This window comes from Anomaloglossus baeobatrachus, chromosome 10 (genome assembly GCF_048569485.1).
Source record: "Anomaloglossus baeobatrachus isolate aAnoBae1 chromosome 10, aAnoBae1.hap1, whole genome shotgun sequence".
Taxonomy (NCBI): Eukaryota; Metazoa; Chordata; class Amphibia; order Anura; family Aromobatidae; genus Anomaloglossus; species Anomaloglossus baeobatrachus.
The window spans coordinates 211,722,753-211,741,965 of NC_134362.1; the positions used below are offsets into that span (position 1 = coordinate 211,722,753).

The 19,213-nt window shown below is 55.6% G+C and overlaps 1 protein-coding gene across 2 annotated transcripts in view; it reads right to left on the reverse strand.

Annotated features, from left to right (window-relative positions):
* The window catches only part of LOC142254280 (uncharacterized), a 34,527-nt gene extending 33,494 nt beyond the window's left edge, over nt 1-1,033 (reverse strand). For both annotated transcript variants that reach the window (XM_075325314.1, XM_075325315.1), the window contains exon 1: nt 713-1,033. In XM_075325314.1, coding sequence (XP_075181429.1) covers nt 713-991 — 279 coding nt within the window. In that variant the 5' untranslated portion in view covers nt 992-1,033. The remainder of the gene's footprint in view (nt 1-712) is intronic.
* Nucleotides 1,034-19,213: the final 18,180 nt, after the last annotated feature.

Sequence of the window (19,213 nt, forward strand, 5' to 3'; positions counted from 1 at the left end):
TTTCTTTTTTTCTCTTTCTTTTTTTGTTTCTTTATTTGTTTCTCTTTCTTTTCTCTTCCTTTTTCCCTTCTTTACTTTTTTCTTTCTTTTTCTTTCCTTCTTTACTTTTTTCTTTCTTTTTCTTTCCTTCTTTACTTTTTTCTTTCTCTTTCTTTTCTCTTTTTTTCCTTTTTCTTTCCTTTTTTCTTTCTCTCTTTCTTTCTCTTTTTTCCTTTTTCTTTCCTTCTTCACTTTTTTCTTTCTTTCTTTTCTCTTTTTTTCCCCTTTATATTTCCTTTTTTCTTTCTCTCTTTCTTTCTCTTTTTTCCTTTTTCTTTCCTTCTTTACTTTTATCTTTCTCTTTTGTTTCTCTTTTTTTTTCCTTTATATTTCCTTTTTTCTTTCTCTCTTTCTTTCTCTTTTTTCCTTTTTCTTTCCTTCCTTACTTTTTTCTTTTTCTCTTCCTTTTCCTTCTTTTTTTCTTTCTCGCTTTTTTTTTCCCCTTCTCTTCCTTTCCCTTTCTTTTTTCTCATATTTATCTATCTATTAATTGAGCATTTAAAAACTATTTTACAAATCCTGTGTAAAATGTCGCACTGTTTTCAGCCTGTGGGTGCAGTAAGAAGACAAGGTCTGCAGTGCGCCCCGGTCTGAGGACCCGCGGTGGGTTCCTCCTGGCACGGCCACCATCACCTGCTGTCAATATCATGGTGTCATATTGGAGGATACTCACATACGGATCGTCCACCAGCGTCTGCGGAGCCTCCAGGTCCCGTGTGGACAGTTGCTGAGCGTTGCGGTCACGGGCACGGTGCGTTTCTTGTTCTCGGAGGGCCCCATACGATGTCTTCTTTTTGGGCGCATATTGGATGAGCCTCAGGTAGATGAATCTTTTAATATAAAACCCTGGCCCCGGCACCGGGTATCGCCGCGCACGAGAAGCTGGCGCCCTGAGTATGTAATATTTTATCAAGAAAAAGGCAACCACAAAAAGCAGAAGTAACACGGCCATCGCCTCCCCGAGTGTCAGAGACGCTGCAGAGTGAACTCTGCCCAACTGCACCGGCAGCGCTACACCCCGAGACAGATCCACACAGGAAGTGACAGGCACAGATCACTCCAGAAACCAGAAGATTTCCAGGAATCCGCTCTAAAGAGAAAAAGCAGGAATCATCCCATGTACAGTGTACCACATAAGTGAGTACACCCCTCACATTCTTGTCATTATTTTATTACATCTTCTCCTGGGACAGCGCTGCAGATCTGACCCTGTGATACAATGTACAGTGTCAGTGTGCAGCTTGTATACAATGTGTAGTGTCAGTGTGCAGCTTGTATACAATGTGCAGTGTCAGTGTGCAGCTTGTATACAATGTACAGTGTCAGTGTGCAGCTTGTATACAATGTACAGTGTCAGTGTGCAGCTTCTGTACAATGTGCAGTGTAAGTGTGCAGCTTGCATACAATGTACAGTGTCAGTGCGCAGCTTGTATACAATGTACAGTGTCAGTGCGCAGCTTGTATACAATGTGCAGTGTCAGTGCGCAGCTTGTATACAATGTGCAGTGTCAGTGTGCAGCTTGTATACAATGTGCAGTGTCAGTGTGCAGCTTGTATACAATGTGCAGTGTCAGTGTGCAGCTTGTATACAATATACAGTGTCAGTGTGCAGCTTGTATACAATGTGCAGTGTCAGTGTGCAGCTTGTATACAATGTGTAGTGTCAGTGTGCAGCTTGTATAACAGTGTAAATACCTCATCACAGCCATTAATGTCTAAACCGCTGGCAACAAAAGTGAGAACAGGATTCACAAAATCCAGAATCATGGACAGTCAACTTTTTTTTAACAAAACAACAAAAACAAACTGAATAATAAAAGTTGTATGAAATATATCTCTGCAGCCCAGAATGGATATGAAGATACCAGACTTTACTGTGCATGTGACTTTATAACAAATACAATAACTCTACCCGTCCTCTCCACAGTGCTGCACCCCCTACATCTCCTCCTCATCTCTATCACCTACCTGTCCTCTCCACACTGCTGCACCCCCTACATCTCCTCCTCATCTCTATCACCTACCCATCCTCTCCACAGTGCTGCACCCCCTACATCTCCTCCTCATCTCTATCACCTACCCGTCCTCTCCACAGTGCTGCACCCCCTACATCTCCTCCTCAACTCTATCACCTATCCGTCCTCTCCACAGTGCTGCACCACCCTACATCTCCTCCTCATCTCTATCACCTAGCCGTCCTCTCCACAGTGCTGCACCCCCTACATCTCCTCCTCATCTCTATCACCTACCTGTCCTCTCCACAGTGCTGCACCCCCTGCATCTCCTCCTCATCTCTATCACCTACCCGTCCTCTCCACAGTGCTGCACCCCCCTACATCTCCTCCTCATCTCTATCACCTACCCATCCTCTCCACAGTGCTGCACCCCCTACATCTCCCCCTCATCTCTATCACCTACCCGTCCTCTCCACAGTGCTGCACCCCCTACATCTCCTCCTCATCTCTATCACCTACCCGTCCTCTCCACAGTGCTGCACCCCCTACATCTCCTCCTCAACTCTATCACCTATCCGTCCTCTCCACAGTGCTGCACCACCCTACATCTCCTCCTCAACTCTATCACCTATCCGTCCTCTCCACAGTGCTGCACCACCCTACATCTCCTCCTCATCTCTATCACCTACCCGTCCTCTCCACAGTGCTGCACCGCCCTACATCTCCTCCTCATCTCTACCACCTACCTGTCCTCTCTACAGTGCTGCACCGCCTACATCTCCTCCTCATCTCTATCACCTACCCGTCCTCTCCACAGTGCTGCACCCCCTACATCTCCTCCTCATCTCTACCACCTACCTGTCCTCTCTACAGTGCTGCACCCCCCTACATCTCCTCCTCATCTCTGTCTATCACCTACCTGTCCTCTCCACAGTGCTGCACCCCCTACATCTCCTCCTCATCTCTGTCTATCACCTACCTGTCCTCTCCACAGTGCTGCACCCCCCTACATCTCCTCCTCATCTCTATCACCTACCCGTCCTCTCCACAGTGCTGCACCACCCTACATCACCTCCTCATCTCTGTCTATCACCTACCCGTCCTCTACAAAGTGCTGCACGGCCCTACATCTCCTCCTCATCTCTATCACCTACCCATCCTCTCCACAGTTCTGCACCTCCCTACATCTCTTCCTCTTCTTTATCACTTACCCGTCCTTTCCACAGTGCTGCACCCCCTACATCTCCTCCTCATCTCTATCATTTACCCGTCCTCTCCACAGTGCTGCACCACCATAGATATCCTACTCATCTGTCTACCACATTTTGACGACTCAGCATCTAGTCCATTTTTCGAGGGGTGAGCTGTTCTTAATTATGCCACACATATGGTTCCTTTGTTCAGTAAATCAAGAGAAGTTAGCCAGTGTTTCATGTCAGACTGATCAGAGCACTATTGTCTGTTAAATGTGGATTGCCTCAAGCCAAGCAAAATATGCAGTTGGATTGAACTAGCGACCATGTAGAGAGCAGCCATCTCCACCAATCCTGTAAGACACAATAGCCTGAAATGAGATCTGAGGGGTGTAAAAGGGACCTTGCTCCTGTCACCACTTTCATTCTACAGGACGTCAGCCTAGGATCCATGGTTGCAGTTAGAGGATCACAGGACTGCTTCACTGCTCAACGCTGAGCCCACAAATTCGCTTGGAAAACCCAGGTTGGGACAATTCAGTTGCTTGGCTATATATCTTTCTATCTTTCTGTGCTGCATCAGCTTCCTAAGCTTGCCGCTATCTCCTATCAGTGGGTGCCCATCAAAAGTGGGGTGCTGCTTGCTGGGATAGTTGGCCATGGAAGCATCGAGGATTCTTATCCCTGGTGGGCCAGCGGAAAGGTGAGACTGACACTTGCACCATCTTGTGTTCTTTCTGGGAATGTACGATATGTTGTTGCCTGTTGGTGACGAATAAAATCTTATCAATGTGTGTCTCCCTCAGCTTATGTTGTCAGAGTAGTGCTATTCCCATGGGGAAGGAGTGCGGAGCCCCGGTCTGTGCGGTTTTTCTGAAGACAGCCAAGCCAGTGGACAAGAGCACCTACTGACTATCGAGTTTCTACATACTCTACCCGTCCTCCCCACAGTGCTGCACCTACCCCATAATCTCCTCCTCATCTCTGTCTATCACCTACCCGTCCTCTCCACAGTGCTGCACCGCCCTACATCTCCTCCTCATCTCTATCACCTACCCGTCCTCTCCACAGTGCTGCACCCCCCTACATCTCCTCCTCATCTCTATCACCTACCCGTCCTCTCCACAGTGCTGCACCGCCCTACATCTCCTCCTCATCTCTGTCTATCACCTACCCGTCCTCTCCACAGTGCTGCACCCCCTACAGCTCCTCCTCATCTCTATCACCTACCCGTCCTCTCCACAGTGCTGCACCCCCTACATCTCCTCCTCATCTCTATCACCTACCCATCCTCTCCACAGTGCTGCACCTCCCTACATCTCCTCCTCATCTCTATCACCTACCCATCCTCTCCACAGTGCTGCACCGCCCTACATCTCCTCATCTCTATCACCCACCCGTCCTCTCCACAGTGCTGCACCCCCCTACATCTCCTCCTCATCTCTATCACCTACCCGTCCTCTCCACAGTGCTGCACCCCCTACATCTCCTCCTCATCTCTATCACCTACCCATCCTCTCCACAGTGCTGCACCCCCTACATCTCCTCCTCATCTCTATCACCTACCCGTCCTCTCCACAGTGCTGCACTGCCTACATCTCCTCCTCATCTCTATCACCTACCCGTCCTCTCCACAGTGCTGCACCCCCTACATGTCCTCCTCATCTCTATCACCTACCCGTCCTCTCCACAGTGCTGCACCGCCTACATCTCCTCCTCATCTCTATCACCTACCCGTCCTCTCCACAGTGCTGCACCCCCTACATCTCCTCCTCATCTCTATCACCTACCCGTCCTCTCCACAGTGCTGCACCGCCCTACATCTCCTCCTCATCTCTATCACCTACCCGTCCTCTCCACAGTGCTGCACCCCCTACATCTCCTCCTCATCTCTATCACCTACCCGTCCTCTCCACAGTGCTGCACCCCCCTACATCTCCTCCTCATCTCTATCACCTACCCGTCCTATCCACAGTGCTGCACTGCCTACATCTCCTCCTCACCTCTATCACCTACCCATCCTCTCCACAGTGCTGCACCCCCTACATCTCCTCATCTCTATCACCTACCCGTCCTCTCCACAGTGCTGCACCCCCTACATCTCCTCCTCATCTCTATCACCTACCCGTCCTCTCCACAGTGCTGCACCTACCCCATAATCTCCTCCTCATCTCTATCACCTACCCATCCTCTCCACAGTGCTGCCCCCCCTACATCTCCTCCTCATCTCTATCACCTACCCGTCCTCTCCACAGTGCTGCACCTACCCCTACATCTCCTCCTCATCTCTATCACCTACCCGTCCTCTCCACAGTGCTGCACCCCCTACATCTCCTCCTCATCTCTATCACCTACCCGTCCTCTCCACAGTGCTGCACCCCCTACATCTCCTCCTCATCTCTATCACCTACCCATCCTCTCCACAGTGCTGCACCCCTTACATCTCCTCCTCATCTCTATCACCTACCCGTCCTCTCCACAGTGCTGCACCCCCTACATCTCCTCCTCATCTCTATCACCTACCCATCCTCTCCACAGTGCTGCACCTCCCTACATCTCCTCCTCATCTCTATCACCTACCCGTCCTCTCCACAGTGCTGCACCCCCCTACATCTCCTCCTCATCTCTGTCTATCACCTACTTGTCCTATCCACAGTGCTGCACCCCCCTACATCTCCTCCTCATCTCTGTCTATCACCTACCCGTCCTCTCCAGTGCTGCACCGCCCTACATCTCCTCCTCATCTCTATCACCTACCCGTCCTATCCACAGTGCTGCACTGCCTACATCTCCTCCTCATCTCTATCACCTACCCGTCCTCTCCACAGTGCTGCACCCCCTACATCTCCTCTTCATCTCTATCACCTACCCGTCCTCTCCACAGTGCTGCACCGCCCTACATCTCCTCCTCATCTCTATCACCTACCCGTCCTCTCCACAGTGCTGCACCGCCCTACATCTCCTCCTCATCTCTATCACCTACCTGTCCTATCCACAGTGCTGCACCCCCTACATCTCCTCCTCATCTCTATCACCTACCCGTCCTCTCCACAGTGCTGCACTGCCTACATCTCCTCCTCATCTCTATCACCTACCCGTCCTCTCCACAGTGCTGCACCCCCTACATCTCCTCCTCATCTCTATCACCTACCCGTCCTCTCCACAGTGCTGCACTGCCTACATCTCCTCCTCATCTCTATCACCTACCCGTCCTCTCCACAGTGCTGCACCCCCTACATCTCCTCCTCATCTCTATCACCTACCCGTCCTCTCCACAGTGCTGCACCGCCCTACATCTCCTCCTCATCTCTATCACCTACCCGTCCTCTCCACAGTGCTGCACCCCCTACATCTCCTCCTCATCTCTATCACCTACCCGTCCTCTCCACAGTGCTGCACCCCCCTACATCTCCTCCTCATCTCTATCACCTACCCGTCCTATCCACAGTGCTGCACTGCCTACATCTCCTCCTCACCTCTATCACCTACCCATCCTCTCCACAGTGCTGCACCCCCTACATCTCCTCATCTCTATCACCTACCCGTCCTCTCCACAGTGCTGCACCCCCTACATCTCCTCCTCATCTCTATCACCTACCCGTCCTCTCCACAGTGCTGCACCTACCCCATAATCTCCTCCTCATCTCTATCACCTACCCATCCTCTCCACAGTGCTGCCCCCCCTACATCTCCTCCTCATCTCTATCACCTACCCGTCCTCTCCACAGTGCTGCACCTACCCCATAATCTCCTCCTCATCTCTATCACCTACCCGTCCTCTCCACAGTGCTGCACCCCCTACATCTCCTCCTCATCTCTATCACCTACCCGTCCTCTCCACAGTGCTGCACCCCCTACATCTCCTCCTCATCTCTATCACCTACCCATCCTCTCCACAGTGCTGCACCCCTTACATCTCCTCCTCATCTCTATCACCTACCCGTCCTCTCCACAGTGCTGCACCCCCTACATCTCCTCCTCATCTCTATCACCTACCCATCCTCTCCACAGTGCTGCACCTCCCTACATCTCCTCCTCATCTCTATCACCTACCCGTCCTCTCCACAGTGCTGCACCCCCCTACATCTCCTCCTCATCTCTGTCTATCACCTACTTGTCCTATCCACAGTGCTGCACCCCCCTACATCTCCTCCTCATCTCTGTCTATCACCTACCCGTCCTCTCCACAGTGCTGCACCCCCTACATCTCCTCCTCATCTCTATCACCTACCCATCCTCTCCACAGTGCTGCACCCCTTACATCTCCTCCTCATCTCTATCACCTACCCATCCTCTCCACAGTGCTGCACCCCTTACATCTCCTCCTCATCTCTATCACCTACCTGTCCTATCCACAGTGCTGCACCCCCTACATCTCCTCCTCATCTCTATCACCTACCCGTCCTCTCCACAGTGCTGCACCACCCTACATCTCCTCCTCATCTCTATCACCTACCCGTCCTCTCCACAGTGCTGCACCTCCCTACATCTCCTCCTCATCTCTATCACCTACCCGTCCTCTCCACAGTGCTGCACTGCCCTACATCTCCTCCTCATCTCTATCACCTACCCGTCCTCTCCACAGTGCTGCACCGCCCTACATCTCCTCCTAATCTCTATCACCTACCCGTCCTCTCCACAGTGCTGCACCCCCCTTATATCTCCTCCTCATCTCTATCACCTACCCGTCCTCTCCACAGTGCTGCACCTCCCTACATCTCCTCCTCATCTCTATCACCTACCCGTCCTCTCCACAGTGCTGCACCCCCCTACATCTCCTCCTCTCTATCACCTGCCCGTCCTCTCCACAGTGCTGCACGGACCTCCAGATGTTATAAAGCCCTGTCTGATAAGATGACTGCTTTGCTTTAGCCGCCCTCCTGCCGCTTTTACCTTTCTGTCTGCACTGGTCACGGCTCCAGCAGAGTCTGGTGTCGGAGTGATTTGTGTGGATGTTTCTTGGGTGGGCAGACACGAGGATCAGACTGGTATGTGATGGCCGTCCGGGGGCAGCTGTGGCCGGAGAATGCGGCGGTCCTGTAGAAGATTATCTGAGGGATTGTTGTGTGACAATGGTGACTGATGAGGAGACATGGGGCAGGTCACTCACTTCTTCTTCTGAGGTTTGGGGCTTTCCCGTACACTCTCTCGCCCCGTACACTCTCTCGCCCCGTACACTCTCTCGCCCCGTACACTCTCTCGCCCCCTACACTCTCTCGCCCCCTACACTCTCTCGCCCCGTACACTCTCCCGCCCCGTACACTCTCCCGCCCCGTACACTCTCCCGCCCCGTACACCCCCGCCCCATACACTTCTGCCCCGTACACCCCCGCCCCATACACTTCTGCCCCGTAAACCCCCGCCCCATACACTTCTGCCCCGTACACCCCCGCCCCATACACCCCCGCCCCATACACCCCCGCCCCATACACCCCCGCCCCATACACTTCTGCCCCGTACACCCCCGCCCCATACACTTCTGCCCCGTACACTCCCGCCCCGTACACCCCCGCCCCGTACACTTCTGCCCCATACACCCCCGCCCCATACACTCCTGCCCCATACACCCCCGCCCCATACACCCCCGCCTCATAAACCCCCGCCCCACACACTCCCGCCCCACACACTCCCGCCCCATACACCCCCGCCCCACACACTCCTGCCCCATACACTTCTGCCCCATACACCCCCGCCCCATACACTTCTGCCCCGTACACCCCCGCCCCATACACTTCTGCCCCGTACACTCCCGCCCCGTACACCCCCGCCCCGTACACTTCTGCCCCATACACCCCCGCCCCATACACTCCTGCCCCATACACCCCCGCCCCATACACCCCCGCCTCATAAACCCCCGCCTCATAAACCCCCTGTGAGGCAAATCCCGGGATATGAAGATGAATTATGACTCCAGTCATAATCCCTCATCACTCCCTGGCAGTGCCCCCTCCCTTCTTGTTCTCAGTGTTCCACTTACACCTCCATGGCCATGTCCTGTGATATGGAAATTAGGTGATGTGGGAACAAAGGACACAGGATGACTCCCTGCCGTCACCCTGTAACAAGAGTTGTATCTCATTAGCAAGGCTATGGAACTAGCTAGACAGAACGACTCCAGTAAAAAATGGTTCATATCTCGCAAGCCATATTTCCGATAAATATGGCAACCATAAAAATGGTGTCTCCGCAGGCGGACGATGCCGGCACACCCTTTTTATGGGAGCAGGACATTGGGAAATGCCCCAGGCGTGATATCAGCCAATGGGGAACTGGCAGACAGGTCATGAGTCCCCTCGTTCTGTAGCTAAATTCATAACTGTCACAATGAGAGCATTGGCGTCCGCCTACGACGCTCCCAGGCAAAGTTATGGCCCATATTCCATGTTGGGATATTGTCCATAACTCAAGCCAGGGGTGGAGCAGTGCTCCCTGTGAGGTCACGAAGGTAGGAGGGGACCTGGATTTGGCCAGGTTGATAACCCTACTTCGGCCACTTTCCAGTGTTCTTTCCGCTGGGGGCACGTGTAGGAAACATCTGTGGGAAGGATCCTAGAAACCTGGGTACAGCGCCCCCCTGTGGCCAGACGCAACAAGGTAACTGCTGGAACTGTGTATGCCTGTTTGTAACCCATGCTTTATCTGTAACTGTACTCTGACATAACTGTATATTCTGTAGATTCCCTATTGTATATATTGTAGTTTCTAGTGTGCTTTAGGCTGATTAAATTATATAATTAATCTTGGGCTGTTCTGTTATCTCGATCTTGAATCCCACGTCTGTGTGTTCGGCTAATAGTTACCGTGAAGCGGTTGGTGGCAGCGAATTGTGCCAAGGATTATTGTGGGGGAGGCCAGTGAGATTCGGGGAGATTTTATATATTCCGCCCGCGGAGGTCGGGGGAATATATACCTTACTCTCACCGGGGACCCTTCAATAATCGGCATAAGTAGTATAGCGGCCTCCTTGCTTATGGTCGGGCAATTCCATAATTGGCCTGACTATAAGAGGGGCGCTAGAGAGCGCGTCACGTGCTCTGTCTGTCGGTCGGGAGGTATAAAGGAGGGGTGACCCCCACTTGTTACCCCCCGATTGTGACGTACTGGTAGCCAGCGCGGGGGATTTCTGAGTGACCCCCCCGGTGGTTTGTGACATATTGGTGGCATAGCGGTGGGATCGAGATAATAGTGTGTGTGAGTGTGAGACCCATACTCCCAGACACTAAAGACTGCCTGCAGCAGCTGTGGCTGCTGGGGTCTTCAGACTAGCTCAACACTAGAGTGTCAGAGTGCAGATACTGTAAGGTGTGTGGAGGCATCAGGTGTCAGTTCTGTGTCAGTGACCAAAAGTCTGCAAGAATGGCTGATGGCACCAGGAGCAGAGCTATGCAACTGGCCAATGCTAAGGCAGGAGCCGAAGAGAGGGAGGACGGTGCTGTGGACAGCAATGAGGAGGTTGCCCACGAGTCCTCCAGGAGCTCGACGCCAGAAAACCGTTCTGCCGAGGACATTGCGCAACCTGGCACTGCTGGACAAGATGAGGAGCAGCTCACCCAAGGGTCCTCAACGAGCCAGATGCCAGCCCTCCGCTCTGCAATGGACAGTGAAGCACCAGGCTCCGCAGCGGGCCGCAGATCACCACGTGCCATTCCACCGAGCCTGGGAGGCTCGGATAGCCTTCTTCAAATGGCTATGGCCCTTCTCCAGGCTGGAGACCAGGAGGGCTACAAGGGACTCCTGGCAGAGCGCAGGGCAGAGCGGCAAGCAGCGCGTGAGGCTGAGGCTGCGGAGCGGCAGGCAGCGCGTGAAGAGCGCCAGGCAGAGCGTGACTACCAGCTGCAGCTAGCTCAGCTCCGGCCCTCATCAGCCACACGTGACCTTCAAGACACCAAACTTCCAAAGGTCCGTGTTGAGGACTTCCCAGTGCTGGAGAAGGATGGAGACTTGGACTCTTTCTTGACTGCTTTTGAACGGACTTGCTTGCAGCACCATCTGGACAAGGACCAGTGGGCCAAATACCTGACCCCCCGTTTAAGGGGTAAGGCCCTGGATGTCCTTGGGGACTTGCCTGCTGAGGCAGATCAGGGCTACGACACCATCAAGCGGGCCCTGATCCAACAGTACAACCTCACTCCAGAGTCCTACCGCAAGAAGTTCCGGAGCCTACAGAAGGGACCAAAGGACTCCTGGGCTGACCACCGGCGGGCACTTGCCCGAGCTGCCGACCACTGGACCCAAGGCCTGCAGCTTTCCACCGGACCGGAGATCCTGGACTTGTTCATCACGGAGCAACTCTTGTGGAACTGCCCTGAGGATCTCCGCCAGTTCATCCGAGACCAGAAGCCAAAGGGGTCCACGGCTACAGCTGCCCTTGCCGATGACTACACCAACAACCGGGCCACTGAGGCCAGGAGAGCGGCCACCAGCAGTACCTGGAGAGGGGGTAAGATGAATTCTGCGACTGCCCCACCTGCCCCTAGACTGCAGGGGGTGTCCCCCTCAACTCCCCTCTCCAGGCCCGTGGCGGAACCAAGACGGTGCCACCAGTGCAACCTACCTGGACACTTCAAGGCCATGTGCCCTCAGCGTCCCAAGGCCCCGGCTCCGTCCCCGTCCCAAGGGCCGCCCAAGGTGTATTGTGTGGGTGGGGGTGGTGGTAGGTCCCTGGACAGCTTCCAACCTGTCACCGTCGGCCGGTCTGTGACCATAGGACTGCGAGACAGCGCCTCGGAGGTGACTCTGGTGCGGCCTGAGATGGTGTCCCCCCAAGACTTGATCCCTGGAAAAACCCTCGCTGTCTCCGGGATTGGAGGCACTGACCCGGCGCTGCCTGTTGCTAACATTTATGTGGACTGGGGCGCAGGGCGAGGGGTGAGGGAGGTGGGGGTAACTGATCGGATCCCTGCAAACGTGCTACTTGGGACAGATTTGGGGCAGATAACCTCCCAGTTCGGGCCCCAACCAAGGGCTGAACCTTCAGCCCGTACTGACATGACTCCTGACAATGTTAATGTGTTATCTATGAATGATGTAAGGGAGGAGGGAGTGAACTCTGATATTTCTGCTTGCACAGACACCATAGACACACACACAGCTGCAGCTGTGACAGGGGAGGGGGTCAGAGAAAGGTGTGACAATGCCTCTACAAGTAACCAGCCAGTGAGCTGGGATCTGTTGCCCTCTGCAGGGATAAGCAGAGAGCAGGGTGCTGCAGGGGGAGGACCAGTGTGTGGGGTGGGGGCTACCACAGCAAATGTGGGGTCCCCAGAGATTTCACAGCGGGGTTCTGTTGCTGCAGGAGGGGAACAGGCAGGTGAGATTGGGGCCGGTCCAGGAGCGGAAGTGCTCCCAGGTAAGATCTCGGTGCATGGTTCCCCCACAACCGGGGTGTCAGGAAGCCAGGTCGGTCTGCCTGAACCGGCGACTTGGTCAGGAACGGAGGAGGAGCAGGCACGACCCACGGTCGCAGCGGCTGTGGCCGCTGTCACCCGCAGTGGGAGTGCTGGAAGCCAAGGGGCCTCCCGGAGGTCCGATAGCTCTTCCCCTTCTGACCAAGTGGCAGCCGAGTCAGGTGGAGGCCAGGACACAGGTCCCGGGGTACTGACTGAAGATGTGACAGTCTCGTCGATTCTGGCCACATCTAGTCAGGGGTTTCAGGCAGCGTTAGAAGCTGATGACAGCCTGAAAGCTCTCAAGGAGCAGGCGGCACAGCCTCCCTCGGACCCGGAGCGAGTGGTCTGGGACCAAGGACGGCTGTACCGGGCCACGGTCCAGCAGGGTTCACCGGAGGCGTGGCCCAGGGACCGACAGTTGGTGGTACCCTATCCGTTCCGGACGGAGTTGTTGCGGATCGCACATGAGATTCCGATGGCCGGACACCTAGGGATCGCTAAGACCAAGGCCAGGTTAAACCAGCATTTCTACTGGCCAAAAATGGGGGCAGATGTGGCTGCCTACTGCCGTTCGTGTGAAACCTGTCAGAGAGTGGGGAAGGCGGGGCCACACCCCAAAGCCCCACTAGTATCTCTGCCAATCATCGATGAGCCTTTCAGGAGGGTGGCTGTGGATCTGGTCGGCCCGCTGGCCATCCCCAGCAGCTCCGGGAAACGCTTCCTACTGACGGTAGTGGACTATGCCACCCGGTACCCAGAAGCAGTGGCCTTGTCGTCCATTCGGGCTGACAAGGTGGCCACCGCATTGCTGGAGATTTTCTCCCGAGTGGGTTTTCCCCAGGAAATGCTCACAGACCGGGGGACCCAATTCATGTCCCAGCTGATGGAGGCCCTCTGTAAGCAAGTCCAGGTGCGACATCTGGTGGCCAGCCCGTACCATCCACAGACTAATGGCCTGTGCGAGCGGTTCAATGGCACCTTAAAGCAGATGCTTAAGATGTTGGTCGACTCCCATGGGCGTGACTGGGAGCGGTATCTCCCACACCTGTTATTTGCTTACCGGGAGGTTCCACAGGCCTCAACAGGATTCTCACCGTTTGAGCTCCTGTACGGGCGACGTGTGCGGGGCCCCCTGGCTCTGGTGAAAGAGGCTTGGGAAGGGGATTTGGCCACCCCTGGAGTGTCGGTTATCGAGTATGTCATGCGCTTCCGGGACAAAATGCAGGCCTTGACGCAACTGGTACACGACAATATGGCTCAAGCCCAGGCCGATCAGAAGCGTTGGTACGACCAGAACGCTTGTGAGAGGACCTACCAAGTGGGTCAAAAGGTGTGGGTACTGGTCCCCGTACCACAGGACAAGCTTCAGGCAGCCTGGGAAGGCCCATACCTCGTGTACCAGCAGCTCAACCCTGTAACGTACCTGGTCACCCTGGACCCTGCCCGTGGAAGGCGGAAGCCCTTCCATGTGAACATGATGAAGGCACATCATGAGCGGGAGGCATGTGCGCTCCCCGTGTGCAACCTGCCCGAGGAGGGAGAAGCGGAAACCCTCTTGGATATGCTAGCCCAGGTTAGGGCAGGCGGATCCATTGAGGATGTGGAGGTTGGCCACCAGCTCTTGGAAGACCAACGGTCCCAGCTGTGGGCCACCCTCCTCCCCTTCCGGGGGTTGTTTACCAACCAGCCCGGAAGGACTGACTTGGCTGTCCATCACGTGGACACTGGGGATCATCCCCCGATCCGGCGTTCAGCATATCGGGTCTCCCTGGAGGTGCAGCAACACATGCGCCAGGAGATTGACGAGATGCTGAAGCTGGGGGTGATCCAGGCATCCAACAGCGCTTGGGCCTCGCCTGTAGTCCTCGTCCCTAAGAAGGACCGAACCACTCGGTTCTGCGTGGACTACAGGGGGCTCAATGCTGTCACGGTCGCCGATGCGTACCCAATGCCACGCATCGATGACCTGCTCGATCAGTTGGCCGGGGCTCAGTACCTGACCATCATGGACCTGAGCCGGGGATATTGGCAGATCCCCCTGACTCGCAAGGCCAGGGAACGCTCTGCCTTTATTACCCCATTTGGACTGTACGAGTCCACGGTGATGCCATTCGGGATGAGGAATGCCCCTGCCACTTTCCAGCGGATGGTCAACACCCTGCTCAAGGGACTTGAAGGGTACGCGGCCGCGTACCTGGATGACATTGCCGTCTTCAGTCCCACCTGGGAGGACCACCTAGAGCATCTAGCACAGGTGCTCAGGCGGATCCACCGGGCAGGTTTGACCATCAAGCCGGGAAAGTGTCAGCTGGCCATGAGCGAGGTCCAGTACCTCGGTCACCGGGTAGGTGGGAGAACACTGAAGCCCGAGCCTGAGAAAGTGGAAGCCATCGCATCCTGGCCCACCCCCAGGACCAAGAAGCAGGTGATGTCCTTCTTGGGGACCGCTGGGTACTATAGGAGGTTTGTTCCATGCTATAGTAGCCTGGCAAAGCCCTTGACGGACCTCACCAAGAAGAAGCTGCCCTCTGCAGTCGATTGGACAATGGACTGCGAGACAGCCTTCCGGGCCCTAAAGGACGCCCTGTCCAGCCCGCCCGTGCTACAGGCAGCCGACTTCACGCGGCCGTTTGTAGTACAGACCGACGCCAGTGACTTCGGCCTCGGTGCGGTGCTCAGCCAGGTGGACTCTGCGAGCCAAGAGCACCCAGTCTTGTACCTGAGCAGGAAGCTGTTACCAAGGGAAGTTGCCTATTCCACGATGGAGAAGGAGTGCCTGGCCATAGTGTGGGCCCTGCAGCGTCTGCAACCCTATCTATACGGGCGCCACTTCATCGTGGAGACGGACCACAATCCCCTCAGCTGGTTGCACACCGTCTCTGGGACGAATGGGCGATTGTTGCGATGGAGCCTTGCGCTCCAGCAATACAACTTCACCATTCGCCACAAAAGGGGCCGTGACCACGGTAACGCAGACGGGCTGTCCCGACAAGGAGAGGTCGCGGACGGGCGCACGGGGGAACACCGGAGTGTGCTGCCCCCTAGCGCCCTCAAAAGGGGGGAGGTGTGAGGCAAATCCCGGGATATGAAGATGAATTATGACTCCAGTCATAATCCCTCATCACTCCCTGGCAGTGCCCCCTCCCTTCTTGTTCTCAGTGTTCCACTTACACCTCCATGGCCATGTCCTGTGATATGGAAATTAGGTGATGTGGGAACAAAGGACACAGGATGACTCCCTGCCGTCACCCTGTAACAAGAGTTGTATCTCATTAGCAAGGCTATGGAACTAGCTAGACAGAACGACTCCAGTAAAAAATGGTTCATATCTCGCAAGCCATATTTCCGATAAATATGGCAACCATAAAAATGGTGTCTCCGCAGGCGGACGATGCCGGCACACCCTTTTTATGGGAGCAGGACATTGGGAAATGCCCCAGGCGTGATATCAGCCAATGGGGAACTGGCAGACAGGTCATGAGTCCCCTCGTTCTGTAGCTAAATTCATAACTGTCACAATGAGAGCATTGGCGTCCGCCTACGACGCTCCCAGGCAAAGTTATGGCCCATATTCCATGTTGGGATATTGTCCATAACTCAAGCCAGGGGTGGAGCAGTGCTCCCTCTGAGGTCACGAAGGTAGGAGGGGACCTGGATTTGGCCAGGTTGATAACCCTACTTCGGCCATTTTCCAGGGTTCTTTCCGCTGGGGGCACGTGTAGGAAACATCTGTGGGAAGGATCCTAGAAACCTGGGTACAGCGCCCCCCTGTGGCCAGACGCAACAAGGTAACTGCTGGAACTGTGTATGCCTGTTTGTAACCCATGCTTTGATTGTAACTGTACTCTGACATATGTATATTCTGTAGATTCCCTATTGTATATATTGTAGTTTCTAGTGTGCTTTAGGCTGATTAAATTATATAATTAATCTTGGGCTGTTCTGTTATCTCGATCTTGAATCCCACGCCTGTGTGTTCGGCTAATAGTTACCGTAAATCGGTTGGTGGCAGCGAATTGTGCCAAGGATTATTGTGGGGGAGGCCAGTGAGATTCGGGGAGATTTTATATATTCCGCCCGCGGAGGTCGGGGGAATATATACCTTACTCTCACCGGGGACCCTTCAATAATCGGCATAAGTAGTATAGCGGCCTCCTTGCTTATTGTCGGGCAATTCCATAATTGGCCTGACTATAAGAGGGGCGCTAGAGAGCGCGTCACGTGCTCTGTCTGTCGGTCGGGAGGTATAAAGGAGGGGTGACCCCCACTTGTTACCCCCCGATTGTGACGTACTGGTAGCCAGCGCGGGGGATTTCTGAGTGACCCCCCCGGTGGTTTGTGACACCCCCGCCCCACACACTCCCGCCCCACACACCCCCGCCTCATAAACCCCCGCCTCATAAACCCCCGCCCCACACACTCCCGCCCCACACACTCCCGCCCCACACACCCCCGCCCCACACACTCCTGCCCCATACACTTCTGCCCCATACACTCCTGCCCCATACACTTCTGCCCCATACACTCCTGCCCCATACACTCCTGCCCCATACACTCCTGCCCCATACACTCCTGCCCCATACACTCCTGCCCCATACACCCCCGCCCCATACACCCCCGCCCCATACACCCCCGCCCCATACACCCCCGCCCCATACACTCCTGCCCCATACACTCCTGCCCCATACACCCCCGCCCCATACACTTCTGCCCCATACACCCCCGCCCCATACACTTCTGCCCCATACACCCCTGCCCCATACACTCCTGCCCCATACACTCCTGCCCCATACACTCCTGCCCCATACACCCCCGCCCCATACACTTCTGCCCCATACACCCCCGCCCCATACACCCCCGCCCCATACACCCCCGCCCCATACACCCCCGCCCCATACACTCCTGCCCCATACACTTCTGCCCCATACACTCCTGCCCCATACACCCCCGCCCCATACACTCCTGCCCCATACACCCCCGCCCCATACACTTCTGCCCCATACACCCCCGCCCCATACACTTCTGCCCCATACACTCCTGCCCCATACACTTCTGCCCCATATACTACTGCCCCATACACTCCTGCCCCATACACTCCTGCCCCATACACTTCTGCCCCATACACTCCTGCCCCATACACTCCTGCCCCATACACTCCTGCCCCATACACTCCTGCCCCATACACTCCTGCCCCATACACCCCCGCCCCATACACTTCTGCCCCATACACCCCCGCCCCATACACCCCCGCCCCATACACTCCCGCCCCATACACTCCCGCCCCATACACTCCCGCCCCATACACTCCTGCCCCATACACCCCCGCCCCATACACTTCTGCCCCATACACCCCCGCCCCATACACCCCCGCCCCATACACCCCCGCCCCATACACTTCTGCCCCATACACTCCTGCCCCATACACTTCTGCCCCATACACCCCCGCCCCATACACTTCTGCCCCATACACCCCCGCCCCATACACTCCCGCCCCATACACTCCCGCCCCATACACTCCTGCCCCATACACCCCCGCCCCATACACTCCTGCCCCATACACCCCCGCCCCATACACTCCTGCCCCATACACTCCTGCCCCATACACTTCTGCCCCATACACCCCCGCCCCATACACTTCTGCCCCATACACTTCTGCCCCATACACCCCTGCCCCATACACTTCTGCCCCATACACCCCCGCCCCATACACTTCTGCCCCATACACCCCCGCCCCATACACCCCCGCCCCATACACCCCCGCCCCATACACCCCCGCCCCATACACCCCCGCCCCATACACTCCCGCCCCATACACTTCTGCCCCATACACCCCCGCCCCATACACCCCCGCCCCATACACCCCCGCCCCATACACCCCCGCCCCATACACTTCTGCCCCATACACCCCCGCCCCATACACTCCTGCCCCATACACTCCTGCCCCATACACTCCTGCCCCATACACTCCTGCCCCCATACACTTCTGCCCCATACACTTCTGCCCCATACACTTCTGCCCCATACACTCCTGCCCCATACACTCCTGCCCCATACACTTCTGCCCCATACACTCCTGCCCCATACACTTCTGCCCCATACACCCCCGCCCCATACACTTCTGCCCCATACACCCCCGCCCCATACACTTCTGCCCCATACACCCCCGCCCCATACACTTCTGCCCCATACACTTCTGCCCCATACACCCCCGCCCCATACACTCCTGCCCCATACACTTCTGCCCCATACACCCCCGCCCCATACACTCCTGCCCCATACACTTCTGCCCCATACACCCCCGCCCCATACACCCCCGCCCCATACACTTCTGCCCCATACACCCCCGCCCCATACACTTCTGCCCCATACACCCCCGCCCCATACACTCCTGCCCCATACACTCCTGCCCCATACACTCCTGCCCCATACACTTCTGCCCCATACACTCCTGCCCCATACACTTCTGCCCCATACACTCCTGCCCCATACACTCCTGCCCCATACACTCCTGCCCCATACACTCCTGCCCCATACACTCCTGCCCCATACACTCCTGCCCCATACACTCCTGCCCCATACACTTCTGCCCCATACACTCCTGCCCCATACACTCCTGCCCCATACACCCCCGCCCCAT